General features: G+C 42.6%; 1 protein-coding gene across 3 annotated transcripts in view; it reads left to right on the forward strand.

Annotated features, from left to right (window-relative positions):
• The window catches only part of tbc1d22a (TBC1 domain family, member 22a), a 171,060-nt gene that overhangs the window by 142,888 nt on the left and 6,614 nt on the right, over positions 1–21,558 (forward strand). For all 3 annotated transcript variants that reach the window (XR_014620559.1, XM_084330442.1, XM_084330443.1), the window contains one exon: positions 6,689–6,784. Coding sequence is in view for 2 of the 3 variants with exons in the window: in XM_084330442.1 (XP_084186568.1) it covers positions 6,689–6,784 (96 nt within the window). In the remaining variant the exon portion in view is untranslated. The remainder of the gene's footprint in view (positions 1–6,688; positions 6,785–21,558) is intronic.

Raw genomic sequence — 21,558 nt, forward strand, 5'->3', positions numbered from 1 at the left:
CTTGTCACATGCAGCATACACCTGCATCTATAGTCCAGGGCCCTCATTCATCAACGTGGACGTAGAATATGTTCTATTTCCACACGTAAGCACGGAATGTAGAACTAGTGTACGCACAGGGAAGTCGGGATTCATCACACGGTGCGTACGCAGGCTCTACGCTCCTCCGTAGAACTTTGTTCGACCGTCAATGCTCGTGCATGATTATCCATATATGGTCATGAAAGTGAGGAAACACCCCCCATGGGATGTGAAATAATGGACTGACCCGAGCGGTACTCTGAGAAACTCCACGGAGAATTCACTGCTGTCGAACCAAGAAGACACTATCGCGTATTATGGGATAAATAAAAGGCGGATTTGTAAACGGTGATGTCAGATATCAACGGCTCCCTAAGACCATTGCTGCAATTCTGCCTGGACAGCTCAAAATACTAATAAAGACCGTTCGTTGACCACTGTTTGGCGTTGGTTGTGTGTCATTATAACCGTGCTGTAATATGAATGCCTTTATTAGTTGTGTTCGATTGGCTATATGATTTTTAGAGGCATCTATTTTGTTGTCGGCTAATAAAGACCACGCTGGAATATGACTGCCTTTTCCCGTGTTGTTTGATTAATACCCAGGGATTAAAGTTCTCCTCAATTTGATTCCAAATCGCGATGGATCTCCCGTCAATTTTCTACCTGCTGCATATGATTTCTAGAGGCATACTACAATCCATTTTGATGTCAGTATTGGGTAGCCTACATAAACAATAATACGAGAGCTATACAAGAACAATGAATCTTACTGCCATGTATGATGTAGCAGATACGCCATGTGTAGCCTGCCTATATGTGATCAATACAAACATGAACTTGAATTCCATCATGTCTGTGTGCGGGTCACTGCGGGAACTCACAAGGCTGTTGTCACAATGTAAATAAGAACGTGCACTGAAAAGTTACAGTATGTAGTTGGTTGATCATTTGTATGACAGTCAGTAAACCCTTGCAAAAAGTATCCGTTTTATTTAATGAATTGAAAACATTCAGCATCGCCTTCCTCCCGGCATCCAGCAATAACATGTATCAGGCAAATGCGCATCGCAACATTGACTGAGTGGAATCCCTTTCTATTCACATAACTGCATTTGTGATGGAGCTTTGACAGCTACAGTAACAGTCTATTGGTCGATCCATCTCCAATATCACGATGGACCGTGCCGCGGTGGCAAAGACCCGAGGGTGGAGAGGATCTTGAATGAATTCCATCATCATATATATATGTTGTGTGTCTGTCCACTATGTTTGTTACTTTGTTATTCCCCCCCCCCTATATATGTAAAGCGACCTTGGGTCTCTTGAAAGGCGCTATATAAAATGAAGCTATTATTATTATTGTTATTATTATTATTATCATCACATCTGTGCGGGAGCTCACAAATAGACTGTTAGTCTCAGTGAAGTTTCAACGGAGGTCATCTATTCTAACCAACAAATTGAAGTAGAAAGCATTTCGTGACCAATCTTATTTGGAAACATGACACACAAAATAATTTGCTTTTTATTTGAAACAATATCTAATCGCGTTTGGAGGTTGGTGTTTTCCGTCTGCCCCCCCGTGCCAAACAAGCAGGCCAACCTCTTGTTCGCGTGTGAGCCCGTTATAATTACACTACTGTCGCTATTCTACAATGAACTATAATGAATTACGGGTCATACAGAAGTTGAACACTAATGCACGGAAGCTTATTTCCGCCTTGAAACTAATGCAGGACTGAGGAGTGCTTATGCGTAGTAACGATATTCTACCACTGGGCGTCAGGTACGCCTGGTCTGACCTGTGCGTAGATGTAAGCACGGAGTCAAGTTCAAATCGAAATTGATGAATCCCACTCTTTGCTTAGAAATGATCGTACGCACAGGGTAAGCACAGATCTGTGCGTAGAACACGTTGATGAATGAGGGCCCAGGTGTATGCTGTTGAATCACTCACGCAGACACATGTTCGCGTTCACTAACCTGAGTATGGATGGAGAAACAAGTGAAGTAAAATGATGGTAAAAACTGCTGAAAGAAGATGAGATTGAGGTGGGAGCACGAGAGCGAGCGAGAGAGAGAGAGAGAAAATAGAGAGACGGAGAGACAGTGAGAGCCACAGAGGAGAAGTGTGGTTTTTATTGAGAGAGGAGATGATGAAATATTGATGCCCAGCAGGCCTCTGTGTGTTTGTGTGTGAGACCAAGGTGGAGTCTGCAGAGGACTGGCTGTGTGTGTGTTTGGGACCAAGACACCAACGGTTAGGAAACGGAAGCAAACGGAAGCAAACACACGCACACGCACACATGCACACGCACACGCACACAATGACCCAACTATACTTTCCTGCAATCCCAAATCCAAGCACACCACACAGACACACTCTCTCTGTGTGTGTGAGGTGTTGACATTTGAAGGATATTGATCAGTTTAGTGGAAGCTTGAGGACACATGTGAGGTTCAGCAGGTTCCTGCATGTTTCAACAAGTTACATTTAAGACTTTTAAGACCACTTTGAATATAAAGTCATATCTATTTCACGGCCATACTGGCAAAACGAAAAACATGAAGGAAAATCACTATGAAAGAGGTAATTCCATATGAATTGTTGTTTGGGAACTGATGAGGCTATTACGGTACTGTTTACTTTGCAGCCCGGACATCTCCCCCAAACACATTTAAAGAATACAGAGATGTTTTATGGCCTATAATTGTGATTATTAAATAGAAGACTTTTTAGACCCTGCGGGAACCCCGGTTATACCCAGGTGAAAACAACATGCTTTGTCTCAAGTCTATCCTTCTAATACATTTTAATCAAATTAAAATTGTTTTCAGAAGATTTCGATTTTTGGATCACAACCATAAAGAAGAGCTGGTCGGTGGTCAGACACTGGTCTAACTAAGATGTAGACATGGCTGCTTTAAAGATCAGACACTGGTCTAACTAAGATGTAGACCTGGCTGCTTTAAAGATCACACACTGGTCTAACTAAGATGTAGACCTGGCTGCTTTAAAGATCAGACACTGGTCTAACTAAGATGTAGACCTGGCTGCTTTAAAGATCACACACTGGTCTAACTAAGATGTCAACCTGGCTGCTTTAAAGATCACACACTGGTCTAACTAAGATGTAGACCTGGCTGCTTTAAAGATCACACACTGGTCTAACTAAGATGTAGACCTGGCTGCTTTAAAGATCACACACTGGTCTAACTAAGATGTCGACCTGGCTGCTTTAAAGATCACACACTGGTCTAACTAAGATGTCGACCTGGCTGCTTTAAAGATCACACACTGGTCTAACTAAGATGTCGACCTGGCTGCTTTAAAGATCACACACTGGTCTAACTAAGATGTAGACCTGGCTGCTTTAAAGATCACACACTGGTCTAACTCAGATGTAGACATGGCTGCTTTAAAGATCAGACACTTGTCTAACTAAGATGTCGACCTGGCTGCTTTAAAGATCACACACTGGTCTAACTAAGATGTAGATCTGGCTGCTTTAAAGATCACACACTGGTCTAACTAAGATGTAGACCTGGCTGCTTTAAAGATCACACACTGGTCTAACTAAGATGTTTTAAACTGTTTTAAACATCCCCTCCAGTCACAAACTTGTTTCTTTATGGTTAATTCCTCTTGGGGGCATGACTTTGACTATACAGATCATTATTAACTCCTCTTGTGGGCATGGCTTTGACTATACAGATCATTATTAACTCCTCTTGTGGGCATGGCTTTGACTATACAGATCATTATTAACTCCTCTTGTGGACATGACTTTGACTATACAGATCATCATTAACTCCTCTTGGGGGCATGGCTTTGACTATACAGATCATTATTAACTCCTCTTGGTGGCATGGCTTTGACTATACATATCATTATTAACTCCTCTTGCGGGCATGGCTTTGACTATACAGATCATTATTAACTCCTCTTGGGGGCATGGCTTTGACTATACAGATCATTATTAACTCTTGTGGGCATGACTTTGACTATACAGATCATTATTAACTCCTCTTGGGGGCATGACTTTGACTATACAGATCATTATTAACTCTTGTGGGCATGACTTTGACTATACAGATCATTATTAACTCTTGTGGGCATGACTTTGACTATACAGATCATTATTAACTCCTCTTGTGGGCATGACTTTGACTATACAGATCATTATTAACTCTTGTGGGCATGGCTTTGACTATACAGATCATTATTAACTCCTCTTGTGGGCATGACTTTGACTATACAGACCATTATTAACTCCTCTTGGGGGCATGGCTTTGACTATACAGATCATTATTAACTCCTCTTGTGGGCATGACTTTGACTATACAGATCATTATTAACTCTTGTGGGCATGGCTTTGACTATACAGATCATTATTAACTCCTCTTGTGGGCATGACTTTGACTATACAGACCATTATTAACTCCTCTTGGGGGCATGGCTTTGACTATACAGATCATTATTAACTCCTCTTGTGGGCATGACTTTGACTATACAGATCATTATTAACTCCTCTTGTGGGCATGGCTTTGACTATACAGATAGTTGTTTATGGTTAGCTCCTCTTGGGGGCATCACTTTCACTATACAGATTATTTGTGCAGAAAGCCTTTTACCCATTAATCTCCTGGAGAGGGAGAGCTTCTCTGTACTTCCCTGAAATCTGAGTTGCAGGTGTGATGTCACTAATGGGTCAGCCCTATCATGGTCCGATATGTGGTAACTTGACACCTTTAGCTTCATCATACACAGAAAGCTGAGTAGGTATTGGCATGTCTTTAAAGAATATAAGCTGCTGACTTGGAATTCCTGGTAAATATCATTCGGTGCGTGTTGCTCATTTGCATATTCATATAACCTTGCGTGCTCAATGAGGGTAAAGGTGTAGAGATGCTGCTAAGACAAGATAAGATGTTCCTTTATTAATCTTGGGGAAATGCAGGTGTCATAGCAGTTAGAGTTGTTCCGTTACCAGTATCGGAAATGCTGGTATCTGTATCGGCGAGTACGCATCAAATCTATGCTCCGATCCCATGTGGCGTAATTTATAAACAACGTGTGCGGTATCCTCCTGCTGAGAGTGAGCATTATAAAAAACAACGTATAACGTACGTCCGTGCGGAACCAATGTATAAACCAGTATACTGTTCATTCACTACTTATACACCTTTCTCTCAGTCTCTTTGTGTCTTTCTCTCTCTTGCTCTGTGTGTGTGTGTGTGTGTGTGTGTGTGTGTGTGTGTGTGTGTGTGTGTGTGTGTGTGTGTGTGTGTGTGTGTGTGTGTGTGTGTGTGTGTGTGTGTGTGTGTGTGTGTGTGTGTGTGTGTCTTTCTCCTTGTCTGTCTGTATCTTTCTCTCCCTCAGTGAATGTCAATGATGGGATTGTGTGACAGACAAATGTTTAATACATCCTCTCTCTCTCTCTCTCTCTCTCTCTCTCTCTCTCTCTCTCTCTCTCTCTCTCTCTCTCTCTCTCTCTCTCTCATTATCTCTCTCTGTCCATCTCCCTTTTTTAATGTCAGCAAATGTTTGAATGCCTGCTGGGAAAATGTCTTTAAATCTCTCTCAAGCTGAGACGAGAGGTGTTTGAAGTTGAGTGATGTTGTAGAAAGGGGTTCAGGATGTTTGTAGAGCCCTGTGTGAAGCAAGCCTTGTTTACCCAGCTGTACGATGTGGTTAAAACCCCACTCTGTGAGTGTTGCACCAGATCAATGTGGGGGACGTTTCCATCTGTAGATGGAAAATAAGATATTTCTTAATCAGTATAGATCTGTTCTACTCAGGGGGGGACAGAGGCTCAGAAGGTAGAGCGCTCCTCTGGTAATCGGATGGTTCCCGGTTCGATTCCCGGTCAGCATGTCCAAGTGTCCTTGAGCAAGACACTTAACCCCTAATTGCTCCAGATGAGCAGGTTGGCACCTTGCACTGTTGCCTCCGCCGTCGGTGTGTGAATGTGTGAGTGAATGGGTGAATGTGAGGAACAAAATTGTAAAGCACGTTGGATAAAACCACTATATAAATGCACCATTTTAGCGTTTACATTGTAAACAAACATTTTACAGCCACAAAATACGGTGAATACAATAAAAAAATACATACATGTATGTATCTGTTGTCTAGTGTTAGTCATCGTATCGAGAGCTCAGTCAGTCAACTAGAGAATAGGGAGGTGTAGTCTGACGTCACTGGTTGTTCCACCCGTATAGGGATTTATCATTGGGAAAATGGATTATTGGCTATTGTAACAATTCTGCCGCATGGAAATTGAAAAGCTTTACATTTGTGCACAAAATGAGTTCCCTTCTATCACTAACATTATTGTTTAAGCATTTTTCTGTTGGCGATTTTCTTTTATGATTAATTGTGAATATTTTCATGTTGAGCTATAGATTGTGGATGAATAAGCACAGAAGGTACACCATGTCAATGTTAATGCTTTATTTGTTTTAAACGAGACGATTTAGAAATGGTCAATGGGGAAATGCATTGTGTTCCACAGAGGGTGGAACACGAAAAACGGCAATGACGTAACCACTACACCTCCCTATTGCAGCACGTTGTCTAGTGTTTATTTTTAGTTGTTTTATTTACATTACTGGGCCTTTAAAAACCTCTCGCTTTCTGTCTCTGTCTCTCTCTCTCTAGGCTGAGCCAGAGGGCTTCTCTCATTTCCACCTGTACGTCTGTGCTGCCTTCTTGATTCAATGGAGGAAAGAGATTCTGGAGGAGAGAGACTTCCAGGTGAGTCACACAGCCACCGGGGGGCGCCCCACACTTTAATTTGTCTACTCCCTTCCAGTGAACGCACACACACACACACACACACACACACACACACACACACACACACACACACACACACACACACACACACACACACACACACACACCTGCTTTCAAAACAGGTGTGAACACATGACACACACACTCGGCTTGTATGCGTGCACAAACGCAAAACACATTCACATGCAAACACAGCCGCACAGAACAGGAATATAAACGATGCTTGTTGTGGTGAGGCCTGCAATGTTGCTCCTCCTCTGGCTTCAGCGTAGCTAAGGTGTGTGCTAGAGGAAGTAAATAGTCAAAGAAAACGACCAATGAAGCCATCAATTAATTGATTTTTATAATGTTTGTGAATTTGTGGGCATATGGTACATAATTGCACAGCCTGCTGGCTTATTCAGGACCTTAATTCGGGGCTTTAGACTGCCAGTGGTCTAATGGTCACATATGCAACCTTTCTTTGGGAAGTGTGTGGGTTAATATTTTACTTGGTGGCACTAGTGCGGCGAGTGGAGGCGAAATTGCATGGGGCCGCGACTAAGTAATCCAACAACGCCTGCTCTAGTTTTTTAGTCGAGGGCAGCCTTAATGTTCTCTCACACACACACACGCACACACACACACAGCCATACACAGAGAATAGTGTCCCCTCTCCCTGGCGTCTCTGCGGTCATTAGCTCTCTGGGTTGAAGGTGCTTGGGACGGCATTAGTAGATGACAGCAGACAGCTGCTAGAAGGTGACTTTGGTCCCCAGCTCAGTGTAGGAACCTGGCCCCTTATATTAACTAGCAATACCAGAACATCTCTTCTCCCCTTGTTTCGTGTCTCCTCTCCTCATATTCTCTCCTCTTTTCTTTTCTCTCCTCTCCTTTCCTCTCCTCTTCTCTTCTCTCATCTCCTCTTCTCTTTTATCCTCTCCTCCCCTCTTCTCTTCTCCTACATTATTCTGCTCTCTTCTTTACATAATCAAATAGTACTATCATATCAACCTCTTAACCCAGGGGAGAGCGTTCTGTTACAAGATCTCATCCCAGAGGGGGGGGGGGGGGGGGGGGGGGGGGGGGGGCGTTCTGTTACAAGATCTACTCCCAGAGGGGGGGGGGGGGGGCGTTCTGTTACAAGATCTACTCCCAGAGGGGGGGGGGGGGGGCGTTCTGTTACAAGATCTACTCCCAGAGGGGGGGGGGGGGGGGGGGGGGGGGGGCGTTCTGTTACAAGATCTACTCCCAGAGGGGGGGGGGGGGGCGTTCTGTTACAAGATCTACTCCCGGGGGGGGGCGTTCTGTTACAAGATCTACTCCCAGAGGGGGGGGGGGGGGACGTTCTGTTACAAGATCTCATCCCAGAGGGGGGGGGGGGGGACGTTCTGTTACAAGATCTCATCCCAGAGGAGGGCGTTCTGTTACAAGATCTACTCCCAGAGGGGGGCGTTCTGTTACAAGATCTACTCCCAGAGGGGGGGGGGGGGGGGCGTTCTGTTACAAGATCTACTCCCAGAGGGGGGGGGGGGGGGGGGCGTTCTGTTACAAGATCTACTCCCAGAGGGGGGGGGGGGGGTTCTGTTACAAGATCTACTCCCAGAGGGGGGCGTTCTGTTACAAGATCTTATCCCAGAGGGGGGGGGGGGGGGGGGGCGTTCTGTTACAAGATCTTATCCCAGAGGGGGCGTTCTGTTACAAGATCTTATCCCAGAGGGGGGGGGGGGGGGGGGGGGGCGTTCTGTTACAAGATCTTATCCCAGAGGAGGGCGTTCTGTTACAAGATCTACTCCCAGAGGGGGGGGTTCTGTTACAAGATCTCATCCCAGAGGGGGGGGTTCTGTTACAAGATCTACTCCCAGAGGGGGGGGGGGGGGGGGGGCGTTCTGTTACAAGATCTCATCCCAGAGGACGGGGTTCTGTTACAAGATCTACTCCCAGAGGGGGGTGTCAAGAGGAACCCAGAGGGGGGCAGGTTTGAGTCTTCCCAGAGTCAACTGGAGGAGACAGTGTAAGCTCAGACGTCTCCTCTGTCCTCACCTCTGGTCTCCGTCTAATCTGCACCAGTGTGGTGTTTCTGACTCAACTAACTGACTCACGGTTACACCTTTCGTATCATCTTCGTATTGTTTTCTTATGCGTATCGCCGCGACGTCGTGCGCCTGAGTCACACTTTCGTTTTTTTTTCGTTTTTGTCAGCCGAGCACACTGATGTAGTACACTGCCAAAGCAGTAGGTGGCAGTAGGTGGCAAACATGAAGGCAATTTCAACCAATCAGAACTAATGTGCCAATACACTTCCTGGTGGAAGCTCCAGCAAAGAAAATGTCAATAAGGCAGGCGCCTATGCCGCGCCACCATCTTGCCTATTTACTCAATGCAGCAATTCTTTTTTCAGCAAAGCCTAATAAAAGTGCAATAAACAAAACGGATACATTCACTGTGTGTTCTGCCTGTCATTTGTTGATGAAACAAAACTAACATCAACACAAGTGACCACCAAGAGCGGATAGTTTAGTCTAAAAAACGATCGGTAGCATTGTTAGCTGCATGCTAACGTCAATGGAGTATGCCATTATAACAATATAGCATTGTGGCTAGAAGCTAACGTTAGCTCACGCTACTTAGCCAGCACAAACTGATGATATCGCGAGCTATCAGTAGTTAGATAACATTAGAGACAACGCTGTGTGTATTAAACAAAGGTGAATAGATGACTGGGCCATTTTGTTTAATGCTTGTTAAGTTGAAAGAGGAACTCTGAGCTAACAGGGTCTGAATCCTGATAGCTCACGTTAGCCAGCTGCTCATGCAATCGGTAATGCTAGCAGAATGAATGGATGTAAACTTTATTTAACATATTGCATATGGGTACAATACAATACGGCTCAATACAAACAATTGTTAAGGGAATGCAGACTGTTGTAGCTTGGACTGGGGTCCTTATAACAATAACTTGACAACACATGGTAGCTGAAGCTATTTGGGACACGGAGCTCTGTCCCAAACACACACACTGTTGTCACCGGAAGGGCACGCAGATGGTATCTACTGCGCATGGGCGTTTTCGCAACAACTGCTCCGTGCTGACTACACGCTGTTGTCGACTCGTTTTTTTTGCGTATCTCCAAACGCAAACACAATTTTGCGTTTCAGCCGTATCCACAAAAAAACGCCAAAAAACGCATTTCTGTGTAGATAGGACACCAAACGTCGTCAAAAACGTATAAAAAAACGCCAGGAATACACTAGTCTAACCATAGCCTAGGCTGCGGTTACACCTTTCGTATCATCTTCGTATTGTTTTCTTATACGTATCGCCGCGTATCGCCGCGACGTCATGCGCCTCGAGTCACACTTTCGTTTTTTTTTTGTTTTTGTCACCAGAGCACACTGATGTAGTACACTGCCAAAGCAGTAGGTGGCAGTAGGTGGCAAACATGAAGGCAATTTCAACCAATCAGAACGAATGTGCCAATACACTTCCTGGAAGCTCCAGCAAAGAAAATGTCAATAAGGCAGGCGCCTCCAACCACCTTGCCTATTTACTCAATGCAGCAATTCTTTTTTCAGCAAAGCCTAATAAAAGTGCAATAAACAAAACGGATACATTCACTGTGTGTTCTGCCTGTCATTTGTTGATGAAACAAAACTAACATCAACACAAGTGACCACCAAGAGCGGATAGTTTAGTCTAAAAAACGATCGGTAGCATTGTTAGCTGCATGCTAACGTCAATGGAGTATGCCATTATAACAATATAGCATTGTGGCTAGAAGCTAACGTTAGCTCACGCTACTTAGCCGGCACCAAAACTGATGATATCGCGAGCTATCAGTAGTTAGATAACATTAGAGACAACGCTGTGTGTATTAAACAAAGGTGAATAGATGACTGGGCCATTTTGTTTAATGCTTGTTAAGTTGAAAGAGGAACTCTGAGCTAACAGGGTCTGAATCCTGATAGCTCACGTTAGCCAGCTGCTCATGCAATCGGTAATGCTAGCAGAATGAATGGGTGTAAACTTTATTTAACATATTGCATATGGGTACAATACAATACGGCTCAATACAAACAATTGTTAAGGGAATGCAGACTGTTGTAGCTTGGACTGGGGTCCTTATAACAATAACTTGACAACACATGGTAGCTGAAGCTATTTGGGACACGGAGCTCTGTCCCAAACACACACACTGTTGTCACCGGAAGGGCACGCAGATGGTATCTACTGCGCATGGGCGTTTTCGCAACAACTGCTCCGTGCAGACTACACGCTGTTGTCGACTCGTTTTTTTTGCGTATCTCCAAACGCAAACACAATTTTGCGTTTCAGCCGTATCCACAAAAAAACGCCAAAAAACGCATTTCTGTGTAGATAGGACATCAAACGTCGTCAAAAGCGTATAAAAAAACGCCAGGAATACACTAGTCTAACCATAGCCTTGGTATTGATGTCGGCCCCTGGGAGCCCACAGGGTAATCGCATCAAAATATTTGATCAAATCATTTTTTTCAAACTCTTTTTAAATCACAGAAGAGTACACACACATAATTTTTTACACTTAAAGGAGAATTTAAACCTGGACTCTATTTTTCTGTCATGTGGGGTCTAATTGAATAATAAGTACAGTTTTTGTAATTGGTTGCAGTACTGAGGGAGATCGCAAAACGGGCTGCAATGTAATCACACAGGGCAGCACGTCAAAGTGCAGAGCTTTTTTTTTTATTTCTTTTTTTTACCACTGACTATAATTAGTGTCTGAAGTGTTCAGTCTGGCTGAAACAGAAGTCTCTCTGAAATCCCACGAGGAGGCGTGAGTTGTTGCAGGATACTACAGTGGAAACTTGAGTTGGTTAAGAAGATTAGGTTGTCTTGTTGGGAGTACAGAGAGAGTTGCGTTTATATCTAAAAGATATAAAACAATGGTTTGTGTGCATATCCGAATTCTACCAAGAAAATGTCGAGCCACACTTCACCACAGTGTTCATAGACTACAGTACCTTTGTTGAAAGTGGGGCTAGTTATGCTACAAATGGATCGTACATTGTGCCTTGCAGACCAAGTCTGTAATGATAATCTTTACCCTGATGACTACTGCCTGTCCAAGATAATAAATACTATACCAAAACACCTTTTCCTAAAGAAGAAAATGCTGTTCCAAGAGTGGAGAGACCTGCTGGGTGGAGGTCATCTTATTAGCTAAAGTTATTGTGTTGACCTGGACACAACGAAAGCTTGGCAGGATAACAGCATAAACAATCGTGCAATAAGCTAGTAGTATGTACAAAATATCAACTGTGATGACTGATTATAAAATATCAACTGTGAGTCGTGACTGATTATAAAATATCAACTGTGATGACTGATTATAAAATATCAACTGTGAGTCGTGACTGATTATAAAATATCAACGGAGTCGTGACTGATTATAAAATATCAACAGAGTCGTGACTGATTATAAAATATCAACTGTGTCATGTCTGACTGATTTATAAAATATCTATATAGATTAATTTCCACTTCATGACTTATTTTGTAAACATCAGAAAACATGCCCCTGGCCGCAAATAGTGGAATGGATAAACGTAGACCAGAAGAAGTGTAAATACAAAAGTCTCTCTGTAGGGATCCTTTACAGAATGTTGTCAGACACATAATGATAACCTGTCGGTGGCAAAAAAAACTATTTTAGTGGACGTACTCTGACGTTCATGTTTTCCCTGTGTGATTACTGTTTTGTGTCTGCCAGCTTAAGTGATCTCTGTCAATACTGGACCAATTACAAAAATTGTTGTCCCTATTGTTCATTTAGACAAGCGGTTATTTTTAGGGGTGCACGATATAGATTTTTTTTTTTTTTTTTTAATGTATATTCCTGTAGTGTTGACCTAACCAGATTTATCATGACATGAGCGTTACTACTACTATGAACAAAACAAAGCCAAGAGAACAGTTTTGACTCTTCAAATAAAGTGACTATATTTATTTTTCCAAATAAATATAATTTGAGTCAATCACAAAATTCACAATCCGTCAATGTCATTAACAATGTGTTTCCCTGAACAATGAGTGAACTAAAAACCAACAGGTATTGTGCTTTGTCAGTAGGGATGGGTACCGTTCACATTTGAACCGATACGGTACCGGTACCTGTGAATCGATACCGGTACCCAACGGTACCTTTTTTCTATACTTTAGTCTCTAAAAATTGTATCTACCTACCTCAGTTGTGAAAAAAAATATCCAAACTTCAAATAACCACATTTTCGACCGTTTTCGGCTTACCATTGCCCCGACTGCTTTGTTGTTGAATCAAGTCAAATCCTAAGTAAGCATATATTGTGCGTGTGAACGTTGACATGAAAAAAAAAAGTTACAAAAAATTTATAAAAAAAAGTTACAAAAAATAAACAAAACAAAAAAAAATTATCGGAGCTATCAATAATTTTATCGGGATGACGTCATAATTGCTGATATCGGCCAGATAATTATCGTGCATCCCTAGTTATTTTAATTTATTGAACATTCTCATTTAAAAAGGAACACCTTCTTTTGGAGATCGAGGTGATACTGTCAACTAAAATAAAAGTGTTTAATATTTCATCAACTAAAATATACGTCACACCCCACGCCTCTCCCTGCCCTCCGCAGGTGGCTAATCTTGAGTTTCCGACCCCCCAATAAGCGAACCATGGATAAATAAAAATATAAGAAACAGAGGGTTTCATTCGGCGTGGACAGATTAATTTGCTTTCACTACTAACGATGCAGGCTTACCTGTAGCTTGATATGTGGCGAGAAATTGGCGAACAACAAAAAAACATCACTCACCACTCAAAATAATCAAAATCATGTATTTAACAAACTCAAACATTTTCTAAACACGGTTTTATATTAACTCATTGACCGCCGGGGATTAGCCGGGGCCCCGCTCTAGCACTGCCACGCTTTAAAAGATAGGAGTGGATCACCTTGTTTGTAGAGCTATAACTATATTATAGCTATGGATACAATACTATGGCCCATTTGACATCACCTATCTATCGTTCAATATGTGAAAAAGAATACATTTTTCCATCCATACGTTCTCGTGTTATACTGTGGTGAATATAAGTATGGTTTTAGAGCGGTCTGGGGTAATTCCTGAAATGCTGAGTTATAGCCATATACTGTACGTCAATTCCACTATAGACGTTGCCGTTTCTTGCCTGTGCACGCTATTATTCCAAAATCAGATCTATATCATAGGTATTATGTCCCATCATGAATGCATGGAAGGGGGGGGGGGGGTCGTTTCTGATTATTTGATTGTCAGTAACGGCATTCGTATTGAACACTAAAAACGCTTATCAGCCCGATCGGTATAAAAGCATTGCAGGATCAAGCTAAAATGTACGTCAAATCGTCCTTAACTGTGATTGGGAGTATTCCAAAAATAGTATTCCAATTGTTTGATCGCCAGCTGGTATATCCAATGTCCATTTGGTCCACGGCATAATCCACCACAACATATGGATCGGGGATATTTGACGCCCTTCAATGGAACCGGTAGAACCGTTCGCCTCGGCCGACAAGGAAACATGAAACCCGAGACATTTGGCCGTCCCACAGGCCAAGATACAAGGTTACAAAGGGTGCCATCTAGCGTGATGCGGCCGGTATTGCACTTTGGCATTCTCAGGATGATTCCCCATGTTAACCCCGAGTCCGTGTGCCTGTAATGAATAGAAATATCGAATAAAAGAAATAACGATCAAATAACGTATATATACGTGGTTGGCGTTCAACTGTCGTCAGCCAAACCCGTATATAATCGCTGTTGGGTTAACTGAACAAATAAACAAACGAAAAATCTACTTATGTCGACAAAAATGTCCAATAGGCCTAAATAACTAAATAACAGATACGCACATAACACGCTGAAAACAACCAACTGTACTAACGAAGCAACAAGAGTATTTATTTTTATTAGCGCATGCAGCCTGGTCACAATCGATCCAAAAACCAAGTGATGGTAAACATAGCTTTCGGTTGTCAGGGCAGTCCAGCTGTCTGTCGTCAAGGCAACCAATGCGTCAAGCTTTGCATCCTCGCCATTCCTGTAAGCCCACGTTGCAGTAAAAACCTAAACTAACGTTAGCTGATAACGCTAACTAAGCTAAGCTAGCTAACCCTGCTCACAGACACAGAAAACAGCAGAGTTCCAATAGTGAGGAAAGGGGGCGGGGGGGGGCTGAGCCTGTCTCGCTCTTTCCCCCTCTGCTGTACGTTCAATGGACGTTTGAGTAGCAAAACGAACTGGATAGTTGATGATAATAAACATTCAACTTCATTAGCTGAAATAATCTAAAATCATACTTGTCCGCTATAAGCCATTCTCCCTTTATGTGTGTGTGCGTACCATATCTGGTCTTTGGAAAGATATTTAATAATGTTGATATTTAAACATAAAGAAATATAATACATAATAAATGTACAGATGATCATGCAAAATAAAATAAATGGTTGTAGGAACGGTTGGGGAGAGGGAGGTAGGGAGGGGTTTTAGGTTGTGTGTTGTGATAACAATGTTGACATTGAGAAGTTTTCCAGGTAAAAAGACAATGTTCCAGGCTCTGTGTCCTGAGTAGACTTACTGTGTCCTGAGTAGACCCACCGTGTAGGCCAGATGCAAGCTGCATTTTACAATAAACCGCCGTTGGTCTGATCTCCTTTTTCCTTACCGCCCCACCCGTTTCCTCCAGTCCTCCTCCACTGCTTCCCTCACTGTCCCGTCATCCAAACTCAAAAACATTGGTGACCTTCTCACAAGCTGCACCTCGACTCTGGGACTCCCTCCCTCAGACCATTAGAGACTCCCCCACACTCTCCACCTTCAAATCCCGCCTCAAAACCCACCTGTTCTCCCTAGCCTTCAACCTTCCCCAACCTTAACCCCCCCCCCCCTCCAACCTGTTTTGATGTTTGTTATTGTGGCTTTATGTTTCTGTGTATCTCATGCTGTTTTTTCCCTGTACCCCCGTGGTCTTATGTTCCTTTCGTTTCTTTGTTTTTCTCTGTTTCTCTGCCTATTGTCAGCGACTTGTCAGCCTTCCAGGAAATATACCAGACCAAATCCCATATTACACTTATATTCAAGACGCTATAAAATGGGAACGTATTGATGAAAAAATTATTTCTTTAAGCCATTTTGAAGGGACGGTTTATGGTGTCAATTGACAATGAGAATGGACAGATAGCAATACTATAAAGTATAGATTTAGCTCTACAAACAGCCTCACGCACAATGAAAGTTTGTTTTGAAATACTGGCCGTATAGCGTGAGATTAGACGGCCCCCAATGGCCGGGATTGTGTTAAAAAGGGGGTGTCCATGTAGAAATTGTTGTAATTCCTACACCGTTCACCTGATTTGGAGGTAAATACCCTCAAATTAAAGCTGAACTAGGGGGCACCCTCGTGGCGCATACCATAGTGCCTCGCGCACCTACGCGGCCGACCCGGGTTCGATCCCAGCTCCCGTCGTTATTTGTCGCATGTCCTCCCCACCTCTCCTCCCGTTCGCCCTCTCCTCTGTCGGTCCTGCGTGGCCAATAAAAGCTGTAAAAATGCTAGAAAATAATTAAAAAAAATAATAATTAAAGCTGAACGTATGCACTTAAAGCACATCTTGATTGCCAAGATTGTGAAACTTTTGTCAATGTCCAAATATTTATGGACCTGACTGTATGTTGATCTTAACACATTGGTCGCCAAAAACGACGTAAGTCGTTATTGCCCGCCATGCGTTGAACGCCAACAACGGCGTAAATCGTTTTTGGGATCAATATTAAATTTTTTCGCCATAGCATTCATAATTCATCCAGCCTCCCTCCGGACTGCAGCGGAACACTGTATGAGATTGCAACGCCTCAATACCGCCGCCTGGTGGATGGTCGGGCGAGTTACACTCTCGCCAAAACCGGAAGTGGCGATCGGTGCGTAGAGGAAATCCCTCCGGCAGTCATATCTTGTTACGTGGATCCAGACAAACACTCTAGTGCATTTTGATCGCTTTCGAAACGCAATAATCAATATGATTTCGGCGTTTATTACGCCATACAAACCGGAAATGGATGTAGGAGATCGACGTCAAATAATTGGGATATTTTTCCTCCAGTCTCATCGGCGAACGGTAAGAGGAATATAACGTTATTTTCAGCCCGATTGTTTATTCATTTCACTGCAAACCATCTGCTCAACATATCAACCCATACTAAATAAAGCCGTTACTGACGATCAAGGAATTATAAACGCCTCCCCCCTTTCCTTCACGCATGATGAAGCATAATGTGTACAGATCATATCCATTTACATACACATATACATATACATATACATTTGAATTTTTTAATATAGCGTGTATAGGAAAGAAACGCCAATCGATAATCTATCACATGCGTCCGGGCCTATAACTCATTTTTGGAATTACAGCAGAAAACCTTAAAAACATACTTATATTCTAGATGGTATTAACACAACAATGTATGAATGAAAAGATATAACGTTCCCACATCCTGAACGATAGATAATTGATGTTGAATGGGCCATAGTAATGTCAATATAGCAATACAATTTAAAAAGTTATAGCCCTGCAAAGAAGGTAAACATCTCCATAGGCTTTCAACGGTGGCAGACTGGGTACAATGATGGGCACAACCCCCGGCGCCCAATGTGTTAAAGGACATTTATTTTGTTTACATAATGCACAATAACAGATATTCAAATGGTTGAATGTGATTTTGTGTACAAAATGGTGGCTTGCTCATAAACATTCTCCTTTCCCCCCAAATGGTTAACCAAAATATGTTTATTACAACATTTTAGGCAAGAGATAAGTCATGCAATTGCTGAATATGGCCTCATATTTGAGCCAGGCATGCCACAGTTCCAGAGCAAGCTAGAGGCACAGAAACAGCCTGTCGAGAACAGGACTGAAACAGATGGGTATAGAGGCTGCTAGAATGAGAACAGGACTGAAACAGAGGGGTATAGAGGCTGCTAGAATGAGAACAGGACTGAAACAGATGGGTAAGAGGCTGCTAGAATGAGAACAGGACTGAAACAGAGGGGTATAGAGGCTGCTAGAATGAGAACAGGACTGAAATAGAGGAGTATAGAGGCTGCTAGAATGAGAACAGGACTGAAACAGAGGGGTATAGAGGCTGCTAGAATGCATGATCTGAGCAGTATCTTCTGCAAAATAAACGTAACACATATTTTCGGGACCTCAGAGACCTATATTAACTTGTTGAAAACGAGTATTATTATTCATGGCATATTCAATGATATCACCCTAGATTTCAGGAGATTTTCTTTTTCTCAACAGTTTCCTATTTATAGGCTGGCGTTGCGTTCGCCTACGCTTGCGTGCATTTGCAAATGAAAAATCAGGAGCTTGTTTTGGCAGCACGGATATCATTGCTGCGGATACAGATCTGTGCCGTATCCGAAACGCCGTGTCTCCCAGGATTCTCATTACTAAGCACCGCTGAATAGAACTGGTCTTGAAGGAAATTAATTTGGAGAGTTAATTCGGGGGCCGGGATATAGACACAAAGCTATTAGTTCTGTGTAAATGGAAGACCAGGAGTGTCATCCACTGTATTTTTCTTCTCCCCCGGACGAGAGTGAGAGAAAGAGAGCGAGTTTCTTTATTTTACTTCAATTAGTGGTGTATCTGAGAGGACGTGTAGTGCTGGTAAATGTCAGCTGCCCGCGAAACACGTTCCATTCCACTCCCAGGCAGTGAGGAGGGAAGAGGCTTGAGCTGCTAGAGAAATGTCAGCGCTATTTCAATCCCCTTGGCCGGCGAGGAGGAGGAGGAAGCTGTGAATTACAGTTCTTTGTGTTCAGACACGTCGTTTGGCGGGAACCCTTATTACTCTGAATGTGAACAGACACCGTGACTTCAGAGGAAATGGGTTTTTATAGACTAGACCCTATGTTCTGGAACGGGACATGTTTGATTTCTTGTCACTTGTTGATGTTAGCAAATCACTGCAACAGATCCAACAGGAAATCAGCTGTAGAGTCCAAGCTTTTCTCCCTAGCAACGCCATCTGAAACCATCTATAGGCCAATGTCATACTGATTTAAATTGTATTTAAAGCCTAGATATGCAGATTTGGCAGCATAAACTGAACAGCAAGGATGGAAAGCTAGGGTTTGTCCGGTAGGATGCAGAGGATTTCATTATTATTGGGAGAGTTGGGGATTTGTCTGTGAAGTTCGCGGAAGGCGGTAAATTAGATGTTGGAAATCGAGTGTGTGTTTGTGTGTCTGAACTATGCGACCAAAAGGGTCACACTTTATTTTGACAGTTTAGTTAATTAAATGTCTGAGCATTTTAGTCTTAGTCAGTTTTTGTCTCATTTTTGTAACGGACATTGAGAATAACAGCAGCACTACTGCACATTAAAATTGCGATTCTAATCGATTCTTAACATTTTCAAATCGATGCAGTTGAATTGTCACCTTAGGATCTATGCATTTCGATGCATTGTCACACCCTAGGCCAGGGGTTCTCAACCTTTCTGCTGCCAAGGCACCCCTGTGTTCAATAAAATATTCCAGGGCACCCCTACATACGATAAAGACTTTCCCGGTCCTGTCTTTTTTGCTACAATGATGATACAATGACTCTTTATTTGCCGTGCTGTCGTTGAGATGTTTTGTTGTTTGTTTGTCTTTGTTGCTTGTTGGTGAATCTGCAAATATGAATTGCCCCACGCGGGATCAATAAAGTTGTCTGAATCTGAATCTGATGACAATTTTTTTTTTAAATACAGAAAAGGATCACTAAAGTGCTATCTGTTGCAGCTGCACTGTTCTCCATAAAAATAGCATATTTGGATAAGTTTGACAATTTCTCAAAAACAGAAAATCATGTATTTTTTTTAAATACAGAAAAGGATCACCAAGTTACCATTTCTCAAAAAATATAAATAAATACAGAAAATAAGCACTTGTTCACTCAGTGGACATTTCTAGCTCAATGCGAGGTCCACTGCTGCTGGCTAATAATACGGTCAATACGTGGGGAGATCTTTGACAAGGCAACACGCATGTCATCATCAAGGCTCAACTTGGCCCTATTTTGTTTTCAGAGCTGTCATGGATGAAAAGCCAGCTTCACACAGATATGTGGGGCTGAATGGTATCAACACCTTAACTGCAGCATCATGAGATACTTGGTACTCAGCACCACACTCTGAAACTAGCTCTCCAGGTGGTATCAGATGAGATTTCAATGAGTTCTTCCAAGAGTTTGGATGGAGATGTGTCAGGAAGCTTTGTCTCAATGTTGTCTGTAAAGTTTTTTTTTTATCCAGAGTAACTTGGTGATCCTTTTCTGTGTTTTATTAAATAATGATTTTCAGATTTTTAGAAATGGTCAAACTTATCCAAATATGGTATTTTCATGGAAAACAGTGCAGCTGCAACAGATAGCACTTTAGGGATAATTTTCTGTAATCCAAAAAGAATTTGGATTCACTATAAAGTGCCACGTTTTGATAGATTGAGCTTTAAACTTTAAGTAAATTTTTTGGAACACGCAACCTAAAACACCTTCCTCTCCCAAACCGTTCCTGCAATTGTTTTATGTTGCATGATGATCATGGATACATTTATTATGTATTGTATTTTTTATGTTTAAATATCAACATAATCTGTCTGTCCACCCTCAGTACATTTACTATCAATATAATATAGTAGTCTGACTTCATCATCTTTTCAAACGCACACACATAGAGGGAGAATGCCCCCCCCTCCTTCCCAGTCATCCTTCCAACTAAGTCCCCACCCTGCTGTTCTCTGTCGCTCTGAACAGGGCTTTTAGCTTGTTGTTAGCTTATGGTAATGGGACATTAATTCCGGTCTTAAACACAACGTGGTCATAAAGGAATGGCAAGGATTGCAAAGCATGTTATATGCATTTGACCCGTTGCGGAATAAAACAGCAGGGATTTGTTTTGGGTCGCAAAAACACTACCCTTGCTGTGTTTCAATGTCCGCGTTCCAGATCCAGACGCTACTGCTGCTGAGCTGAGAGACGCTACTGCTCAGCCTGCTGTGTGGAGATGCATCCTATTGGCTGTGTGCTGGAGCGGATATGAGTCACGACACCACGGATTTTCAAAATAAGAGTATCATAATGACCTTAATGTTGCTAGCTTTCGGAGCCTAGTTATTATAGCTAGGGCTGCGCGTGGGCATAAATGAGACCCGCTATAGGATTTTCAAAATAAGACTGTTGTCATTCTATATTTTTAAAGAACATTGCCAGGCATCTCGCGGAACCCCTGGCAGCTCTCCGCGGAACCCCTGTTGAGAACCGCTGCCCTAGGCTACTGTTAATCAATCTGTTGGTCATTAATTGTGTCCGTCTGGCTCAGTCACAGGATGTACGTTAGCTAGGTTTAAGCGTACTTATACTTCGTGAGCCAACCCCGGGCCCTGTGAGCCATCACGTGGCTAGCGTTAGCATCAGGGGGCTAGCTAGTAGCTAGCAACAGATGGGCTAATCCACCACAAATGGCTCCGTGATATACTAGTCCATACAAATTCACTCAGTCATATGGTGCTAATGCATTTTTACATTTACCTGGATTTCCTTGTGGAAGGTCTTCAGATGTCGTTTGAGATTAGTGGTGTTTTTTCCCTTAATTCGATGACCACATTTCTCCCCGGGCTCCTCCTGTTTCACT

This window comes from Notolepis coatsorum (genome assembly GCF_963971535.1).
Source record: "Notolepis coatsorum genome assembly, chromosome: 15".
Lineage (NCBI taxonomy): Eukaryota > Metazoa > Chordata > Actinopteri > Aulopiformes > Paralepididae > Notolepis > Notolepis coatsorum.